Source organism: Mesoplodon mirus (genome assembly GCF_964341445.2).
Source record: "Mesoplodon mirus genome assembly, chromosome: 20".
NCBI lineage: Eukaryota > Metazoa > Chordata > Mammalia > Artiodactyla > Ziphiidae > Mesoplodon > Mesoplodon mirus.
In genome coordinates, this window is record NC_138996.1 from 27,499,497 (window position 1) to 27,520,266 (window position 20,770).

The 20,770-nt window shown below is 39.2% G+C and overlaps 1 protein-coding gene across 4 annotated transcripts in view; it reads left to right on the forward strand.

Moving 5' to 3' along the window:
- The window catches only part of SORBS2 (sorbin and SH3 domain containing 2), a 209,404-nt gene that overhangs the window by 140,247 nt on the left and 48,387 nt on the right, over positions 1-20,770 (forward strand). For all 4 annotated transcript variants that reach the window (XM_082608349.1, XM_082608346.1, XM_082608347.1 and 1 more), the window contains exons 8-12: positions 2,283-2,455; positions 8,093-8,159; positions 8,865-8,909; positions 11,445-11,634; positions 14,078-14,192. In XM_082608349.1, coding sequence (XP_082464475.1) covers positions 2,283-2,455; positions 8,093-8,159; positions 8,865-8,909; positions 11,445-11,634; positions 14,078-14,192 — 590 coding nt within the window. The remainder of the gene's footprint in view (positions 1-2,282; positions 2,456-8,092; positions 8,160-8,864; positions 8,910-11,444; positions 11,635-14,077; positions 14,193-20,770) is intronic.

The following is a 20,770-nucleotide window of genomic DNA, read 5'->3' on the forward strand; positions in this document are numbered from 1 at the left end:
ATAATCAGTCCCTGGTGTAGTATTATAATAGGAGTCCATTATATCTAGATTCTTTATGGAGCTATGCATGATTACACATCTATAGTAAAACTCTACAAATTATCCCAGTCATAATATTTTTCCAAATAATTATTATCAAAGTTGGACTCTGTCCCCTTTGCCTGTCTTAATGAACACAGTCTTGTCCCTCCCACCCCAACAAACAAAATATATAAATACTTAAGTATGGACAGGCTTTTATATTAGAACATATCAATGGGTGGATTTTACATATAAAGTATACTACAGAGAAAGAAATTCTGTAGATAAATACTAAACAAATTCCAATTGGCCAGTGCTGAGATAGGTCCTGAGGAATATACACAAATCTATTCTGCCTTAGAGGAACTTTATAAAGTTGAGGACAAAGCTGCAAAAATGAGAGTTAGTGGACCATATAAGAGCATAATAAAATAAAGGGTTAACTTGTAAGCTATAAGTTCATAGAATCTTATGACCCACATATGAAGAGAGTTAACACTGTTTGTTTAGGCTAGGCCTTGGCAAATACTCAGTGCTCAAAAAGTGTTTGATAGAAATACTAGCATCGTGGTTGCCCAATCAAATCCTTTCTGTAATTAAATGGAAAATCAGAGTCAAATATCACTTTGCGTCTTAATTCAGGGTTGCTTGGAAAAGATACTACTTTTACATACAATGGCATGTAAAGCAGTTTTATTCCTAGCCTTATTCATTCTTCATCAGAAATGGATTGAAAATGCTTTTCTGTTGCAAACTAAAACACAGTCATAGTAACAGCAGTTACAAATATTATAATGGATATGAGTTTACAAAGGTCTTATCTCTACTTATCCTTATAATGATGAGTTAAATTTTTAAAAAATCTTATGAAATTGTGTATAAATTTGCTACAAAAACAGTCATATCTTTTTAAATGTCTATATCTATATTTATATCTATACCTATACGTAATCAATGACTGCTGCCCTGACATAAGGACTTTTCCATATGCACATAAAAAGAGACCTGACTAACAGATCTGACAAACCATGGCCAAGAGTCATTCTTGGTCAGCGAAATTTTGAAATTTATTGTAGAAAAACAGGAGGTCATATTATCAACTGTACTAAATACACGATAATGTAGATTTTCATAAATACCTGTAAACTCTAAGTGGAATATAGAGTACACCTATGTCCTCTCTGTTTCTTATGAAAGTATACCAAAAATTAACGAAGATGGCATAAAGAGCATGATAAATCTCAGTCACAATGTAGGCTTAGGGCAATTTTCACATCCAAGGGGTGAGGAGTCATGGTTTTTGCTACTTTAAAGTAAAAGCGAAGCTACTTTAGTTTAGTGGCCATCATGGAGACTTAAATAAAGGTTAATATTAATAGCTTACGATCATTTCTCTACCCATAAGCCTTGGATGTGAAGATTTCCTTATGTGATTTTTGCTTTCACTTTATTTTTATTTATTTATTTATTTTTTTTGCGGTACGCGGGCTTCTCACTGCTGTGGCCTCTCCCGTTGCGGAGCACGGGCTCCGGATGCGCAGGCTCAGCAGCCATGGCGCACGGACCCAGCCGCTCCGTGGCATGTGGGATCTTCCCAGACCGGAGTACAAACCCGCGTCCCCTAGCATCGGCAGGCGGACTCTCAACCACTGCGCCACCAGGGAAGCCCTCACTTTATTTTTATAAGATTACTGTCATAGACTCAATAGTCATATTTTTCATCCTAAAAGTACACTTTAGTACTTTAAGAAAATGGTAGTCAGCAGTTTCACCAAAATAATAGTAATGTAAATGATGCCCTGAAGGAAATGACTAAACTTGTCTCAGCTTCTGCCCCCTCATGTATAAAATGGACCCTCACCCAAGATGACTAGAAGGATAAAATGAAGTAATGCAGGTACAATGCTTTCTTAACACAGTGGCTGCCACGTGGCCGCATGGTCTTTCAACAGATATTATTCTTGCCCTTCCCCTCATCACTGAAAGATGAGGATCTTGTTGTTAGAGGTCTATTCAGTATATACCTACATGTTACCAATGAGTGGCTCAAATTTAAGGTCAATGAGTTAAAAGATAGAGTGATAGAAATACACTTTATATTTATTTATAAATATATTATAATATAGTATTATATATTTACATATAACTATGTAATTATACGTAATTACATGTAATTAAATATATTATATTATGGTAGGCATGAGGCTCCATTAATTTGATTCCTCGTGCATCAAGTATATGTCACCAAATTTTCTCCGCAGATTCCTCAGAGACATACCCCCAGCATGCACAGTCTCTGGACGGCAGCATGGGCAGCTCGATACCACTGTACAGATCCTCAGAGGAGGAGAAGAGAGTGACAGTCATCAAAGCACCGCACTACCCGGGAATCGGGCCGGTGGATGAATCCGGAATCCCCACGGCAATTAGAACGGTAGGAAATGCCAGCGCGCCTTGCTCCCGGGCTGTGCACAGGCTCCACAAAGGATGGATTGTCAATGGCTTTGTGCATTCCTATGCTCTTATATAATGAGGATTGCCCTCCGTGCCATCTGAGTTCTCATGAATATTATGCTGTGTGTGGCAGAGAAATGGAACTGTCGATTGAAGATAATGACCCAATCTGTTTTTCCATTTCAATTAAAAATCACGAAAAAAAAATCACGAAAATTGTGATTCTGTTAAACGATAAAAGTAGGCTTTGTCTGGTTTTACCTCTTCCACGGAGTGTTGTTGGGGCAATAGAGAGAGAAAAGAGAATGAAGTAGAAAATGTGAATTCTTTGGCTGCACTGAATTCCCATGTGCATTGCGAATAAACCGGTGATTTGTTTCTTGAGATGGATGGTGTGTGTTACCACCAGGAGACTGGGAGCTGTGAATTGGGTGCTGGGCAGCGAGATGATTGGAGGGAAGGGAGTTCATGTCGTGGAAAGGAAAAACTGTCTGAGGAAAATACACATCACGTTTCAGTGTCCCTCGTCAGCTGTGCCTGCTGAGAGCTCTCCGGGGCGATAAGTGAAAGTGTTCGGGGTTTTTTTTTTTGAAGTCTTTAAACTCTGCCAGAACATTGCTCGGTGTTTCAGGGCAGCCCCTTCTGGCAAAGTTCAGCAGCAGCAGAGGCTGAGCTTGGGCAGGCAGCTGCTTGCTGATCCAGCCCACTTGCAGAGGAGGTCTGTGCTGGCCTGCGCGAAGGAATACTGGGGGCGCCAGGATGAGAGCGGCAGCACCTCTGCAGGTGAAACTGGGGGGTGGTGAGAGAAGGGAGCGCCGACTGCATACACTCGGTCTGCAACACCCACGTATGCGGCTGGGCTGGTGCCGAGAGCTACTGGCCTGGAAGGCAAACCTGGGGGGCCAAAGACAAGGGTGGAGAGAGGAAAAGAACCGGCAAGAGATCAGAAAAAGAGATCAGGGACGATTGGAATCGCTCAGAAAGAACGAAAGACAAAGACTGGGGGTCTCTTGTCTCCTTGGATTTGCATTCATCATATGGGGATCCTGTGCTCGGAGAGGAGAGTTGAAAATTGATTATTCCAAGCATCTGTATTAGAATTGGAAGCCAGAAAGTAAATCTGTAGAGCAGTTGCTGGGGCTTTAGACTCATTAGATTCTGGGGATGTTGAATGTGACTAATTATAAAGTCCTAAAAATCTCTGTTGGAACCAATGATTGTCATATTTAAGTGACAGGAAAAGTTCAGGGATTGTGACTAACATTCTTAATCTTAGGGTGGCTGCATGTTTCTGGTGGTGGCACTTTGTTGTTTGTTTCTCTTTTAAGATTTCTGACTCAAAATGCTTTAATTTGATTTTTTTTTTCCTAATAACATAAGGATACAGTGTCAGACAGGTACAGTGTCACTGGTTTTGTTTAATTGACCCTTGACAAATTAGGAGATCCCTGATTCTGTGTAGTTATAGATTGTCTGATTTTATCTGAGACCTCTAGGTATGTTTTTAAGTCAATATATGATAGACACAAATGGACATGCAAAGCTGGAACTGTCTTTATCTGTAAGATATGATTTTCTTAAATAGCAAGACCTTGCTTTTTACGTTTTAAAGGAAAAAACTGAGATGTTATAGATGGTTAGTGAAAAATCAAGAAATATTAAAAATTTATATATTTTTAATCTACTGCCAAATCAAAAGCATGTTGAGATATGCATAAACAAACGCAGATACTAGACATTCAATGCAAGTTCCCCCTCTATAAAATAGAAAATAAAAATATAAGCAACTCAGAAGTTCCTTATAAGGAACCAGCATTTTTATGTACAGCTGTGCTCTTATGTAGACTGTTCAAAGTTTACAGAGAAGGCACAGGTCTGAAGACTCATTCACATTTCTTATCTGTCAGCCCCACAGAGCACATCCCCAAGTATAGCTGTGTTTATAAATGTGGAGTCTCGCCATGTCTGAGCCACGGCAGGCCAAGAATCTCCAAGGCTGTTTTTCTTTCTCATCCACATAGAAAGTAATGATTATCAGACTTACATTGCTTCACAGGGGCTTTCTGCTCAGTGTACACACCAAAGGCAGTACTGTCCCAGTGTATCATCTCAGAGTCTCATTTTAGACAACCAGCAGAGACCAAGGAAACAATTTCAAAAAGTAACATGGAAACTCTAGAAAGCCAAGAATTAACCAAATGTACCTTTGAGCTATCTGCAGAAAGGGAAGCAGCTCCCCAGACTGCCCTCTCTCATGGACCTGGGACGTCTATGTTAGCCTTTTACTGCCATCCTTAAAAATAACAACAACAAAAAACGCTAGGGTTCAGATACCACGAGACTGTGTAATTAAGGCGAGTAGTTAAGTGAAATGTAAGATTCTTTCCTTCTAGTTCAAATATAACACCGTTTGAGTCTTTTCCAAGCTGGAAAGGGGCAAAAATAGAATAGAATAATGTATACTGGTGTACATTCTTATTGCTTGGAAGTATTAAGCAGTAATGAAAGGAACCAAGATTTGAATCTAGGTTGATCTGACATTAATCTCAGCTTTCCACTGCAGCCTACTGTTTATATTATGTCAAAAGCGGGGTGGATAAGGAGCTTCTGCTTTTAAGGAACTTACAGTTTAGCACAGCAAATGTTGCCAACATTTTATTATCATATTAAAGAAATTTTGAAACAATATCTACATTTTGTGACTTGCTCTAGGACACTAGATTGTTTACTATAGTCAGTATTTTAGTAACTTAGACTAGTAAATACCAAATTTTTTTTTTTTTTTTTTTTTTTTTTTTTTGTGGTACGTGGGCCTCTCACTGCTGTGGCCTCTCCCTTTGCGGATCACAGGCTCCGGACGCACAGGCTCAGCATCCATGGCTCACGGGCCCAGCCGCTCCGCGGCATGTGGGATCTTCCCGGACCAGGGCACGAATCCGTGTCCCCTGCATCGGCAGGCAGACTCTCAACCACTGCGCCACCAGGGAAGCCCAATATCAAATTTTTATTTCTCTAATTCTAAGCTGATGATCAGAATACAATTCGAGTCCAAAATATTCCCTAGTTAATTTTTAAAATAATGTCTTGAACAATATACTCACTAACAAGTTATTATGGATAATGATAATTATCACCAAAACTGTAGAAAATATGTGTCTTTTCCCTTTTTGGAAATCTCTGCACGATAAATCAATGTAGAGTTCTGATGTTTTGTAAACTACAGGAGTGTAAAACTTCAGGTTTATGCAGCCAAGTTATAGAAAACAACCAAATAGTGATTTACTAGTAGTTACTGTCCATGCAAAATCATTTTGAAGAACAAATACACAAGTAAACTTCCTGAAATTTGAGTAGACTTCCGTTTACCTAATCTCAATGTTTGCCATAACAACCTACATGGTGGCATTTATAAAAGGGACTTTAAATGCTTAGAGGACTTCTTTTAGAAAGGGACATAGAGTTTTAGTATTCCCATTTATCAGTTTCACATTCCTCTTTGCCAAGCAACCTGGGCATTTCCTGGCATCTCTGTGCTCACCATATAAAGCTAGCAGATGGCACAACAGAGGTCCTGCCGGATATGTGCCCTCCAGCAAGTGAAGGAAAAACTCCTGTCTGTCAGGATGCATTGCCATATACAGCGATATAACTCACTTATTCAGCTTCCTCATTGCCATTGGTTGTGTCCAGGTATGGCTGGGCAACATTTTTACACAAAATTATGTCTTATTTTTTATTGCTAAAGACTGCAAAGGAATTCAAGCTTAATGAAAAAGAAATCCATCTTTTATGAAAGTAAATGTCCCTTAAAGATACGTGTTCATGTACTTTGTTTAACCCAGCAAATAACAGCTAGACTCTTGTTTTATCACTGCCTCTCCCACCAGCTCCCACCATTTGAGTATAAAGTCCACCAGTGATCCACTCAATATTTCCATTGTAGAAAGAGCCTAGAATGAGTGAAGAAGTGATTCCCAACAAAGTCAATTAGCCCTTGATGTTACTCTGTATTTGTGGTGATTACCAGAATCATATATTCTTAGAGATCAAAATAAGTCTAGATATAGCACAAAACCCTCAGTTTCCAGATGGAAAACACGATGACCACATTGGAAAGAAAAATCAGGATGTAAAATCTACACCAAAGCTCAGTCTAACAAATACAAGAATACTTTTGTGGCCTTCCTAACAGAATATTTTCTATGAAGAGAACTGCCTCGAAAAATCTGTATATTTAGTCACTATATATAGAATGGTCAAGTTTCTTACCAGAATAACCCTGGAAGAGTTAAAATGAAGACACTCCAAGCAAAATCTTGAATTATGATTAAAAAGGCCTATGTCCACTTTCACAGGTATACAATTAGGTAGACTTCCATCCAATAACCTGGATTCATTCATTGTTTTATTCTGTAAATATCTGAGGTTTCCTACTGTTATGATTTATTGAGCATTTCGTATATTCTAGGCATTGTTCTAGGTCTTTTTGTATACACTGTCTCTTTCATTTCCGTAACAATTCTACGATGTGGATATAATTATTTCATCTTAGAGAAGAGAAAACTGAGGCTCTAAAAGGTTACCTCACTTGCCCAAATTCTTATTGCTTGGAAGTATTAAACAGTAATGAAAGGAACCAAGATTTGAATCTAGGTTGATCTGACATTAATCTCAGCTTTCCACTGCAGCCTACTATTTATATTATGTCAAAAGCGGGGTGGATAAGGAGCTTCTGCTTTTAAGGAACTTACAGTTTAGCACAGCAAATGTTGCCAACATTTTATTATCACGTTAAAGAAATTTTGAAACAATATCTATATTTTGTGACTTGCTTTAGGACACTAGATTGTTTACTATAGTCAATATTTTAGTAACTTAGACTAGTAAATACCAAATTTTTATTTCTTTAATTCTAAGCCGATGATCAGAATACAATTCGAGTCCAAAATATTCTCTAGTTAATTTTTAAAATAATGTCTTGAGGGCTTCCCTGGTGGCGCAGTGATTGAGAGTCTGCCTGCCGATGCAGGGGACACGGGTTTGTGCCCCGGTCCGGGAGGATCCCGCGTGCCGCGGAGCGGCTGGGCCCGTGAGCCATGGCCGCTGAGCCTGCGCGTCCGGAGCCTGTGCTCCGCGACGGGAGAGGCCACAACAGTGAGAGGCCCACATACCACAAAAAAAAAAAAAAAAAAAAAAAAAAAAAAAAAAAATGTCTTGAACACTATACTCACTAACAAGTTATTATGGATAATGATAATTATCACCAAAAGGAGCAAAGCAAACAATTACAACAGTATAACTTCTATTCAGTTAATTTTATATACATATAAAAGCTTATATACATAAGCTTGCACAAATATCAACTATCTAGGGCTGGGCACAGCTGTGACCTGGAAGAAATAAAACCATAGAGTATAACATTCCAACTCAGCCTCCACTCAAACAAAGGGTAATATATTTACAAATTGCATGTATCCCTGGATAAACGACTGATATGTCATCATGACATAGTAAAGAGTCAGAACAGACATCTGCTATTTAAAAAGATATAATATACAAAGAGGAACAATGTTTATTTGGAACCAGTTTTGTAACTGTTGGACATTTTCTTTTACAGACAGTTGACAGGCCAAAGGACTGGTACAAGACCATGTTTAAGCAAATCCACATGGTGCACAAGCCGGGTATGTAGTTCTGTTCTCTGATCAGGTCCTTGTGGGCTGAAGGATGTATACTCTTTTGTGTAGTTCTGGTTCACACAAACTGTCAAGACCCCAGCAAACTTCATGGCCCTCCCTTCTTTTCAACACTTCTTATTCTTAGATCACCCCTCAACTCCCAGACACCCGCACTCCTGCTTCACCCTTGAGCTGCCAGGAAGCCTCTTAGAAGGTAGCCCTTGGAGTAGTGCCAGGGGCTCTGGCCTTATGCCTCCATCCTTCCCTATCCACAGTATAAACTGGCCTGGTGTATTATCTGCTTAAACAGACGCATTATTCTTCTGTCCACGTGTATCTGCCCCATATCAAGACAGTGACTGTAGCTGGGTCTCACAGAGTTGACAAGGGATCTTTAAAGCACTTACTAAAGGAAATTCATGATCCAGGACGGGTGGAAAGGAGGAAGAGGGACTGATATCTGTATGTTGTGAAGTGGGCAGCAGAGCAAACCTGTTAACAGCCAAGAGAAGTCAATTTGCAAAGGCCCAGCAAAAAAAAAACAAAAAAAACAAAAAACACCATAATATTTGAAAATTTAAAAATGGTTTTATGAACTAGGCAAAATGTGTTGGTTTTCTAACAAATCTGTTGTTTCTCTGAAGTTCTGCTATCTTGTTAGGATGTGGTGACCAATCTGTATTACCATAATATTTATGTTTCATTTTCTAGATGATGACACAGACATGTATAATACTCCTTATACATATAATGCAGGTAGGATGGGTTTCCTTGCTTGCCATGACTACACTGTGCCCTCCCATGCTTGGAAGAACTTCCCAGTCACTTTTTTTTTTTTTTTTTTAACCACTCTGAGTGCACGATTTCAGTCTCTACAATTAGGAAGATGCTTTTTTTTTTCTTTTCTCAGCATGTATAAAGAAAGATTTGATCTTTCCTCATGGAAATGAGAACTAATACTATTTTACCTCCTTCATCCCCACTGTTAGTTTATTCTCGGCTTCAGGAATGTTTAACCAAAGTGTGAAGGACAGCAGGAAAGAACATACTGTAACAGGGGGTACAAAATAAGATAAAGATCTCCTTTTATCAGTAGAGAGAATGATTACAATTGCGTAAGATCTTTCAGATACACTTCCCCAAAAACAAGTCAAGCAAAGTATTTTGTGACCCTGTCCATGCTTTTGCTCCAAATGCAATCATTCATTGAAGGATTTTTAAACATCCCAGTTGGCTGGACCACTTTTCTGACTCAGAGTTGCCAGCGGTCATAATGGATCGACTTCAATTCCGGGCATTTCCACTTGAACTTGAGTGAGTTGGTATCTTGTGAAATCGTTGCAGGCTGGAGTGAGGGACCCCTGAAAAATGTTTCCATCATCGCTTTCTCCTAAATGTCACATCAGGGGACCCCACACGGGGCCGCCTGTCACTTCCCGGCCCCAGGCTCAGGACGATTGCACAGTGCCTGTTATTCCCTTCTGTAGAGCAGTCTCCAAGGCCCACGTCCCATTCAGCAGCTGCCGCCTCCCATCAAGGTCCCCTTGCCAGCCACACCCCCAAACTGGATGGGGTTGTCCCCTCCATGAGGCCTGAAGGCCAGCACTCAGGCCTTTTCACTGTTGAGGATTCTGCTACTAGTGTCCGACGACAAGTAAGGGGGAAAAACAAGCAGAACAAGCTCAGCAAGCTGCAAAAATCTGGTTTTCAGTCCTCACTCTTCCAGATGATAGCAGGTGGCCTGCTAGGAGTCCCTCAACTTTTATTCCTGGTCTCAGTTCTCCTAACTCCTCTGCTGTGTTTAGCTTGTTAAAATGCAAAATTCAACTGAGAAAATTTTAAAGATCTTCTTGGCTTTATTAAACGATTCATGAATCAGGCAGCATCCAATCTAGCAGATAGAAAGGAGCTCCAAGGAGCTGAACAAAACAAAAGGCTTTCAATAGGCAGAAGGGAGCAGGAACAGGGAAGTTAGACTAAGAAAAACAGCGGGTGGGTTACTGCAAGGTCCCTTTCCCCCGAGGGGAGGGCAGGGGGCTGTCAGGCAGAGTATCTAACTCGTGCTGGCCAGGCCATTCCTGATGGACTGCTTGAAGATTCCATTTCTGGCAGAGTCAAAACTGTAACTAAGTTAAGTCTCGGTTTGGTGCTGTGGGGCTTAGCATGAGCAACTCCATTTTGGGTCTGCTGTTTCGTTCTGAACAAGCGCTCAAGTTGAAGTCTGACTGTAGCACTGAGGCAAAACAGAAGTGCAGACACTGTCTCATCTGTCATAGCCAATTTGCATGGAACTTCAGGAGAAGCAGATGAATGAAAATAGACTTAGCTCAAAAGATAGAGGTGGCAGGAAATTCAGAATTTCTATAATTATTTTTCATATTGAAGTTTGCATCCATTAGAATTAGTCAATTGAACGGTAGTTACATATAAACTTGCAGGGCCCTTTAGAGTTTTACCGTTTAATCGGTAGACAAAGAAACTCTGATTAGTCTCTTCCCCTCCTACTAACCTTACGTCGCGCTGTTCTATGCCTTGCACTTTCTGATGCTTTTTTTCCCTCTGCCACCTCCTCTTCCCCGACCCACCCAAACCAATCCTTCAGGGCTCACTCTAGTGTCATCAGTTCTGTGATATCTTCTCCGACCAATCACCATCTTCTAAACTCTTTAATGCCTAAACTATGTTCTCCTCATGTGGCTTTTATCATAAGCTACCAATTATGTTCGATCACAATTCGAATCATGTCTCTTTTCCCCAGATGTGTTATAAGCTCACTGAGTTGATGTTTCCTTCTGCCTTGCACCGCATGTATTTAACTTGCTCAATATTTTGTTTGATTGCAATTAACATGTCAATGAGCATATGCAAATCAGAGCTTTTAAAGTAATAGAAGATATTTGGAAACGGTTCTATTAAGTATTTTTAATCTTCTTCTAAAATCTTAACTGTGTTATTAGTTTACATCATCCACGAGAAAATTTGCTAAGTATCTGTAAGTTTGTTTCTAGTACCAGTTGGAATTATTACTAATTCCATAATAATTGATGAGGATTCACTGTAACCAACTGCTCGTGTATTCAATCCATTAATGAATTAATAATGATTAATAAATTAATAATATTAATAAATCAAGAGCATACCATCCAATGCATGCATTGTGAATATGTTTACTGATAATAATCTTGGTAAAATCATGGGATACTTTTGTGGGGTATAAATAATGTAACGCACTTTCAAAATGTTATTTGTTTCTGTTCTGTTTTTGTTTTGCTGTGTTGTGTTTCCTGATAGGCCTGTACAACTCACCCTACAGAGCTCAGTCACATCCTGCTGCCAAGACCCAGACCTACAGACCCCTCTCCAAAAGCCACTCCGACAATGGCACTGATGCCTTTAAGGATGCTTCCTCTCCTGTCCCTCCCCCGCACGTTCCTCCTCCAGTCCCACCACTTCGACCAAGAGATCGGTCTTCAACAGAAAAGTAAGGCATTTTCCCCTAAAGTGTCCTGTATTTAGCTTAGGATAAAAATAAGCCCACAGGGCATGCAGCAGAAGAATCACTGCTTACCTTTCTGAGATAGTATATGTACAGTCTTATAAAGGTGCCATGTTCACCTCCCCTATCAAGAGTGTAGCAAACACTTTCACAATATTGGTTCATAATATCAGGGTCACCTGAGTTAGACTTGAAGTAACTGAGCGTCATCTCCACTCTTTGATCAACAAATGCATATGAGACAAATAAATAGAAATAATTGACACTCCCTTTGGCATAGCAGGTCAGAGACTATGCAGTTAATTTCCAGTTTCCTCAGATTTGAAATGTTAGGACTATTAATGATTTAAAATTTCCCCTCTGATCACAGAAGTATCTTTTTGAAAACAGAAAAGGTTATTCATAAATCATAAGTAAGGCATTAGTTAATGTGTCTACCTGTGACTCATTTCCACACACTAATTTTAATTTCCCCACTGAAATATTTTTATAGAAACTATTCAAACAAAAATAAAAATTTATAAACACACTTCTATTGGGCCATTTTTATTAGGATAATGACTAATAGTACCACTTATAGGTAACCTTCATTGAGACCTCACTATGAGCCACTAATCTAAGCACTTTTCCTGTATTATATTACTTAATTCTGAGAACAACCCAATGAGATATGTTCTATTTTAAACCCATTTTAGAGAGAGAAAAAAAAAAAGCTGTGGTTTTGAAAATTAAAGTAAGTTGCTCAGCTCACGCAGCTAGTATGTCCAAGCCAGGATTCACACTCAGCTCTAACTAAAGCCATAGTTCATGCTATACCAGCAATAATAAATAAGAATATAAGGATTATTCAGTATTAATATGGTTATTAAGCATCCATCTATCATACCCATCCCAGAAATATTATATTCCACACCTTGTTGTACCATTAAAAGTAACTGATGATCATATAGGGTATAAGATATCACAAAGATAGACATACATTATGTGTGAAGAGTTCTTATTTTAATGCCTGTCTCCTCATGATGATTATGTGTTTATAGGTGTTATGTCTTAAATTTGAGAAATAATTGTCTAGACACAAAATGCTATCTCTGCCATAAAAAAAGAACCAAAGTGAACTCAGATTTAAATGCATTTTGTCCTATATGTCTAGTAAAAATAAATCTTTCATTGAGAAACATGATAATCCCTTAAAATTTTCTACAATGTTTTCATATACATTGTCTTATGTGATGCTCAAAGTACGTCTGCTGAATATTGCTCATCAATTTACTAAAAAGCCAGGACCTGCCTGCCCCTAATTCTCCTGTCTTGTAGAAACTTCTATTTCCAACATGCATGGAGTCAGAATTTCATCCCACTCTATGGGTCAGAACTGCCCCCACCATGGGACTTTCCTGGTGGTCCAGTGGCTAAGACTCCGAGCTCCCAATGCAGGGGGCCCGGGTTCAATCCCTGGTCGGGGAACTAGATCCAACATGCACAGCTAAGAAGTTCACATGCCACAACTAAAGATCCCGCATGCTGCAACAAAGATCCCTCACAGGTAACAAAGATCCCGCATGCCACAACTAAGACCCAACGCAGCCAAATAAATTAAAAAATATTTTTTTTTAAAAAAGGAAAAAAACCAAAAGAATTGCCTCCATCTACAGTCAGAAAATCCTTCTTCCTCAAATATGACCCTCCCAAAGGAAGCCTTCTTCAGCCTCAGCTACCTAGAAAAGCTTTACTTTTGAAGTCCCTCTTTGCCTGCCTCTTGAGGGATATTAGTTCAGGAAAAAGAGCTGATTCCAGGGTCTCCTATGCGATGGAATAGATGCCAGCCTCTGGTTTTTCAAGGGTAAAACCATGGAGGGTCTCTGCTGCCATACAACTTGCTCTTATGGATGGCAGCCCAAGTGATACTTTTGCACTTTTCACAGACAAACTATGATGCCACTTGCAAGATAAACAAGATCAAACATGATGTGTACATTACTCCTTGTCACTTCGGATGAAGGACGCCAGGTCACAGAGTGATGGGATAAACTCACATAACTTAATGGAGCATAACCGCCACTTCCTCTAAACACAAAAATACACAGCTGCCATTTGTGACCCCAGAGTTCACCAGCAGCTAACTGGCTGCATTTCTATCAATACAAACCCCTCATGTGAGTTATTGAGCCAGCAGGAGAATAGTCCTTGTATGAAAAGAAGTAGAGGAAAATATAAAAGGAAATCAAAGAAATGGCTTTCTTTAAATCATTTATGAAAAACAGAACACAAATGCGGTATTTTTTTGCATATTAACATTTTATCCTGAGACGGTTTAAAAAAAAAGTCTATACTAAAATTAGCTTTGAAAACAGATAATCAGTGGTTTTATACAACAGTTTTAAGCACAGAGAATTATTTTAATATGTAATTTGTTGTTGATTTCTAGGCATGACTGGGACCCTCCAGACAGAAAAGTGGACACAAGGAAATTTCGTTCTGAGCCAAGGAGTATTTTTGAATATGAACCTGGGAAGTCATCCATTCTACAGCACGAAAGACCAGTAAGCACTTGTCATTAAACAGAACGCCAGTTCTCTAGGTTTCCTGGGTTCCCAAATAAACCTGAATTTCATACCGTTTAGCAATTTTTTAATCACAAAGGTAATTTATTTATTTGGCATTATTTAGAAATCATGTTTATTTTGTATCATGATTTGTGTATCTTATCTCAGAATTAAAGATACAGTCTCTATATTGTCCCTACTCATCAAATATAGGACTCATTCTCATGTAACTATAAATGTGCCTAATCGTGATCCTGAGTTTAATTTTTAAAAGAAGAAAAAGAACAACTCTCAAATGCAGCACTGAATTGCCAGTCTACATTGCTAATGAGAACAATCATTCATTCTCTCTGATACAAATGGACCAGGCAGTTCCATCCCTTGGTTTCCATTTTGGTTTCTTAATATTTCTTTGGCTTAAAGGGAAATTTTCCAAATGTCCTTTGTTATAACAAGTTGTTTTAATTGATTCTTATTAAATCTCCCTCAGGTTACCAAGCCTCAAGTTTCCTGACTGATTGTCAATCTAATGGATCAAGATTACATTTAACTTTGCAGTGTTTTTCCCAATTATATATTTTAATTACAAGCAAAGGAAAAGACATAGAAAGTTGTAAATAACCACTTGCCTCCTCAAAGTACCATTGAACAAATAGGCTCTTCCTTGGCCCTCTTTTGTTTTGATTCCCCCAGTCCTCACTTTCTCCTCTAGACCAATGCCCTCAGGATCTCTCTGAAATTCTATAATTCCTCTGCATCCCCTCTATCAAAACCTGGCTGCGATTTGCTCTTGTCTTTGTCTTAAAAGAATTTTAGGTGTCAGTGAACAGGAAAAAGAGAGTTTTCTTTGTTAGTGCCTTTAAGAGTATCCAAGAAACCACATTATTATATATAACATAAGGCCAGCCCTGAAATTTGATTAGAAACCGTTGCTCACCACACCCAAAATAAGTGTCCTTGATTTAGTTTTTGAAACCCTGTACTTATGATTATGTTCTTGAGAAACATGTTCAAAAACCTTATAATCACATAATTCATACAGGATATTTTTCTAAGCCTTCTTTGCCTTTCTTCAAATAACTCATATCTTTTAGAGTAACAGGACTTTACCAGAAAAACTGAAAGAAAAAAAAAGGAACACCACCGAACTGCAGGTTCCATTGCAAACATATAACCCACTCACTAAGTTATATGACTGAATATCATGATCTCTGAAATTTCTAAGATGAGAACTGGGTGAACCATGATATCACCATTGCATAAAATTTAAAATCACAAAATAATCATGCAAAATAATGAGTCTCAAATTTAAATGTAAATAACGAAACATTAATGATCATTCTAACCATGTCTGAGACTCTTAGGATGCTGGGGGTTGTCACTGTCCTGGAATGCTTTTGTAGCTGTGATGTCAGGAAACAGGATTGATTTTGGAAGCAATCCCGTCAGGATATTTCTGGTATTTACTCATGCAGCAAAACCCGTGAAGCCCCACCTACGTGCCAGGCATCGTACTACGTGTGAGGGACACGGCAGTGAGCAAAACATCGTCTCTACCTCAAGGAACTTGGAGTCTATCATTTAATTAACATGCAGAGTAGCGCCACATTTGTGAGAAGTAGACCATGTCCTGTATGGTTAAAATGGAGACACACCAAATGAATTCGCCCCATCAAGAGCTTATTCACAGGCCCTGTCATTGTGACTGAAATTTCCACTTTACTCATGTCTTTGGGTTAAAGCTTTGAAGGCTGGGCCCGCGAGCCATGGCCGCTGAGCCTGCGCGTCCGGAGCCTGTGCTCCGCGGCGGGAGGGGCCACAGCAGTGAGAGGCCCGCGTACCGGGAAAAAAAAAAAAGGCAGTAAGAATAACAGCAGCAATATCAGTAGTTGTAGCCCCTTACTGAGCACTTACCTATGTGTCAAGCCTAATAATTAGGACTTTATGCCTTATATCAGATAATGATCCCAACAACCCAGCGACGTACATGTACGTAATTCCCGTTTTACAGAGAGAGAGGCCGAGCACATTTTAAGTAACGTTGCTCAGGTTCCCGTGGCTGGTGAGCGCGGGACCTGGAAGTTGAGCCCAGGCAGACTCATGCCTGGTGCACTTAAGTACCACCCTACTGCTGCACACCCAGGATTAGCTAAATCGAAAACACATTTAGCTGGTAGCCATTATCACCTTAATTAGAGTATTTGATTATTTAATTATTTTGCAGTATAAGTTAGTTTATTTGTTCATTTATAATAAATTAGTGTACTGGATTTATTTTACCAGCAACCTGGGCCCTGAGTAGTTAGGACACAAGACCAGTATACTTAACTAGCTCTAAGAAGAATGGAAAGATCTGGAATGTGGGTATGGCTGAAGATTTGGGTATGCATGGGTCTCTGCTGCCACAGGAAAGGAGCAGTGGAAGGAACCTAGAAGCTTGGAAGGAAATGAAAATGGAGATCTTATGAAGAAATGGAAAGAACCAAAATGTTTATCCCTCCTAAACCATTTTGCTGAGGGCCAGCCTTATGCAAAATGATTTGAGCTAATCATCTTTATCATTTTGGCCAGTCTTTTATTACAGGACTCGACTATTATCTTTTTCTTTTCATCAACCCTGAATCCGTTCCAGCTGCCTCTCTAAATCAGAAAAACAGAAACAAAGGGCTCAGGGCATGGTGCTGTCGCAGAGAGTGGCTGTATCTTGATAGAGTTTACGTAAGATTCGAGAGTGTCTTGGACACACATGAGAGAGAGGATAGAAAGCAGGTTTGCTAAATAAGGGTGATGGAACAGCATGTGGACAACACGTAAGGACCGCAAGACTTAGGCACTCTCATGTCTTTTTCCTCCAAGACGGTCTGTGAGCATTCCTTTGCTCTTTTCATCTTTAAGGTCTGTAAATTATACACCGCCACTGGGTTATTCTCTGTTGCTCTTTTGAATTCCAAGATGATGCCATCGTCTGCCCAGTTTTCCCAGTGTCATCTCAGATTCCCCTCTCCCCAGCCATCTCGAAGTCCTGCCTTCCAGGAGAAATGCCACAGCCACTCCTCTCTTCTGGTCCACAATTGTTCATTGCCTGTATTAGAATGACAGCCACTAACTCTTTCCCCTAATTCTCCAATCTAGTCTCCACACCACGGCTAAGGCAATCTTAGAAAACCTCCTGCTCAAAACTTTCTCCCAGCTGTCAAGGGTCCTTAGAGCAAAATCCAAGTTCCTTCATGGAATATACAAAAAACCTTGTGGTTTGGCCCCCATTTTGACCTCTCCAGCCTCAAGTATCTTCCTGCCTTTCCTGCTTCACTCACCATGTTCCAGCTCCACAGAGAGCTCTCAATCTTCCCCCCCACCGGACCTTTGCACAGGCTGTGTCTCTGCCAGGAATGCTCTCTCCACCATCTCTTTCTTCCTGTGGAAAATCCCATCTCCTCCTTGGCCTGTCTCACTTCCCCCAGGGCACCATCCCGACTACTGGACACTACTGGGGCCAAGCTTTGCCTGCTGTGAGCCCCCCTACAGCACACTGCATTACCCCTCACCACCCTGAATTGTAATGGCCTGTTTACTTGTCTGTGTCCCTCACTAGACTTTAAGCTCCTTGAAGGCAGGGACCCCGTCTGGTGCACCAGTCGAATCCCCAGCACCTAGCGCAATGCCTGGCACATGGTAGGTGTTCGGTGAATACACACTGAATTAATAGTAAGGGAATGAGTATAGGTTTTACCCTTGCAGTTAGTGGGTAAAGTTGGTGGGACCTAATCCTTTTCTGTTGCTTATCTATGAAGTCTGTACATTTCTAGTGACAAAAGGCACCATGGGTCTCCATCAAAGCACACACGGGGAACTCCACACACTGCTATTAGTTAACTGTGGTTCCCGAATTCCACGATTCCCTAGCATACAAAGCGGGTAGAGGAAGAGAAGTCCTCCCCCAACCCTGGCCAAAAGGATCCTCCTCTTCCTTAGAAATCAATGGAATAGGCATTTATATTCTTTGACAGGAAAGTAAAAATGAATACAATTTTTGAAGTGCCTAGATGCTCATTTGACTATAAATTTAGAAATGATGACTAAATGGGCCAAATGTTTGATCTAGAAAAATACTTTGCCATCACCAGGAATTTATCTTAAACTGATTTGAACCGCAATGTATTCCATGAGACAATCATGCAAACTCTCTGCTTGGATTATATTAATAAAAATTCTACATCCCATCTGGGTTGGATATGTTTATAGGTGAACCACATTAAAATAAAATAATATAAATTCAATTAAGCACTTATTTAGGACACCTTTATGCTTGAAAATAGAAAATAATGGGGAGATGTTATCTTCCTCTACAATAACTAAACCTGCACATAATGCTAAAAGTGAAAAGAAAAAGCATTGAAAACACAGGGCAGAGTTGAAATGCAATTTAAACCCTCAGTAAACTTAAGCTTCTTTAGCAGTGAAGACTGTCACTTAAAGCTTAAGCTATAAAAAGTCTGAGACTTTCATCTGTTGGTTTGAACCGTAAAAAATTATTCCAACTAACAATGTGTAGAGCATTTACTGTGGTATCTCAATAAATATAAAACACAGTAGCCAATGTCATTAAAGCTTAAAAATCTAATGAGCATAAGTTATAAAGGACCAAATGATGTTGGCAATTTTTCTGTTCGGAACAGCACATAGAAATCCCATGCCCACAATAAGAATTCTGAGAACAGTAGAATTTTTATAACCTGAAAAGCAACAAAATGCTTTTAAACTGTAGAAAACAAAACTTCAAAAATAGGTTACCTTTAAATAAGAATTGTGTGTGATTTATAATTTTATGTTTTCTTAACTTCCTCTTGAGCTCAGGACCCGGTGTTGGTTGTAAGCCCGCCCAGGTGTGCTGAGTTTTTCAAAATGAAAAGAGATCAAAAGAGGGCAGAAAGAGGCGCAGCAGTATCTCTGCTCTTTTGTTGTCTGTTATGAGCATGATCATGCTTCCTAAATGAGTTTCTGAATGTTAACAGTCATGTTGAACGACTAAAAAACTTTCAAGTCCCTCATGGAAAGTGCTGATTTAGTGAGATCATTAGTATGTCTGTCTGTCTGTCGGCCGACCATCTGAATGTGTATCACTGACTTTTGTGAGGCCTCTGCGTACCTTAGAGTGACTCAAGATTGCTACATAATACATTTAATTGTTGCCTGACTAAAGGGATTCGAAAGGTCAACTAAGGCATAGAGAAAATTCTAGTTCTGCCACTTACCATTTCTTTACCATCGAGGCTCTCTGCTCAAGCATGTGCCTTTCATTAAGTTCCAAAGTTATGGATAATTACCAATTATCCTTGCGGGGGTTTTCTCTTCTAATATCTATTGGCATGAATTCTAGACAGCTGCCCATTGAGACGATAAATTCAAGTTTTAATCTACAAAATCGTAATTCATGGGAAGTTGCCATTCTAAGGTAGGGTGCAGGATGGTAGGTATTCTCCCTTTTCCATAGTCTATCATAGAAATAGATTTCTATAAATCAGGATTTAGTATATTTGTTTGTTGTATCTATTTTTTAAGGTGGAAATCAAAGTGAAGTTGTAACCAAATATACTTATTTGTCTAGTAAATTTGCTGCCCTCTACTGTTCAAAATGTTTTTTAAACAAATGTTTCCTCTAAGAGAAGTTTCTATCTCCCCTTAGCAAAATAAAATACTGTACATGAAAACAGAGATTATAAAATCAAGAATTAATAGTATTATTAAGGATATAACATTAGAAACAGCGAGATTTGAAAAAGCCAAAGATTAGTTTTCCTGTGGAAGCAGTCCTGGGTCTCTACAGACAGAACAAAATTACTGGAAAATTCTCTCCAGTGTCAACTACCTTAAATATCAGCTCCAGCCAAACTATTCCACAAAATACCTACATACTGCAGCTATAATCTAAATGATGATTGGAGAAAAACAGTATTTCAGTACTATCAGAATCTCAGTTACTACTTTTGCACTATTGAACCAGAGATAAATTGAAACAAATTTTTTAATTAAACAGAAAATGGTAAATTAATTACCAGAATATTTTCAATCAATTTCACTGTTACTTCTGAAATGTAAACCAAATATAATGTTGACTAAGTAAGAGAATATATCTTAAAATTTCTGTAACATTTCTCATAGTAATTATACGATGTTCTCCATAACGTTATAACAGTAAAGGAGAATAATATTTTAAAAGAAAGAACAGAACAATCTCAATGTGCTTGTCCAGACACAGGCTTTGTGACACCACCACAACTATTATCATAGTCTGTTTTTAATCCCCTAGTGCTCCACGGTAAACATGTCACAGGGTTATTACATGGCCTTTATCATTATGGTCACCACATATTCTGGATACCATAGGCCCTTTCGCTCTTGTGTTATGATGTCTCAAACTTTTCTATCACCGCCTGTAACTACTATTATAATCTCACAAAATACTGAAATAAAAAGCACATCTCTAAAAAGGCTTTGGATATAATTGATTTTTAAATACAGACTGTGTGTTATTAACAAAACTTTTGGGAATGCAACAGGCCAACAAAACACTCGGA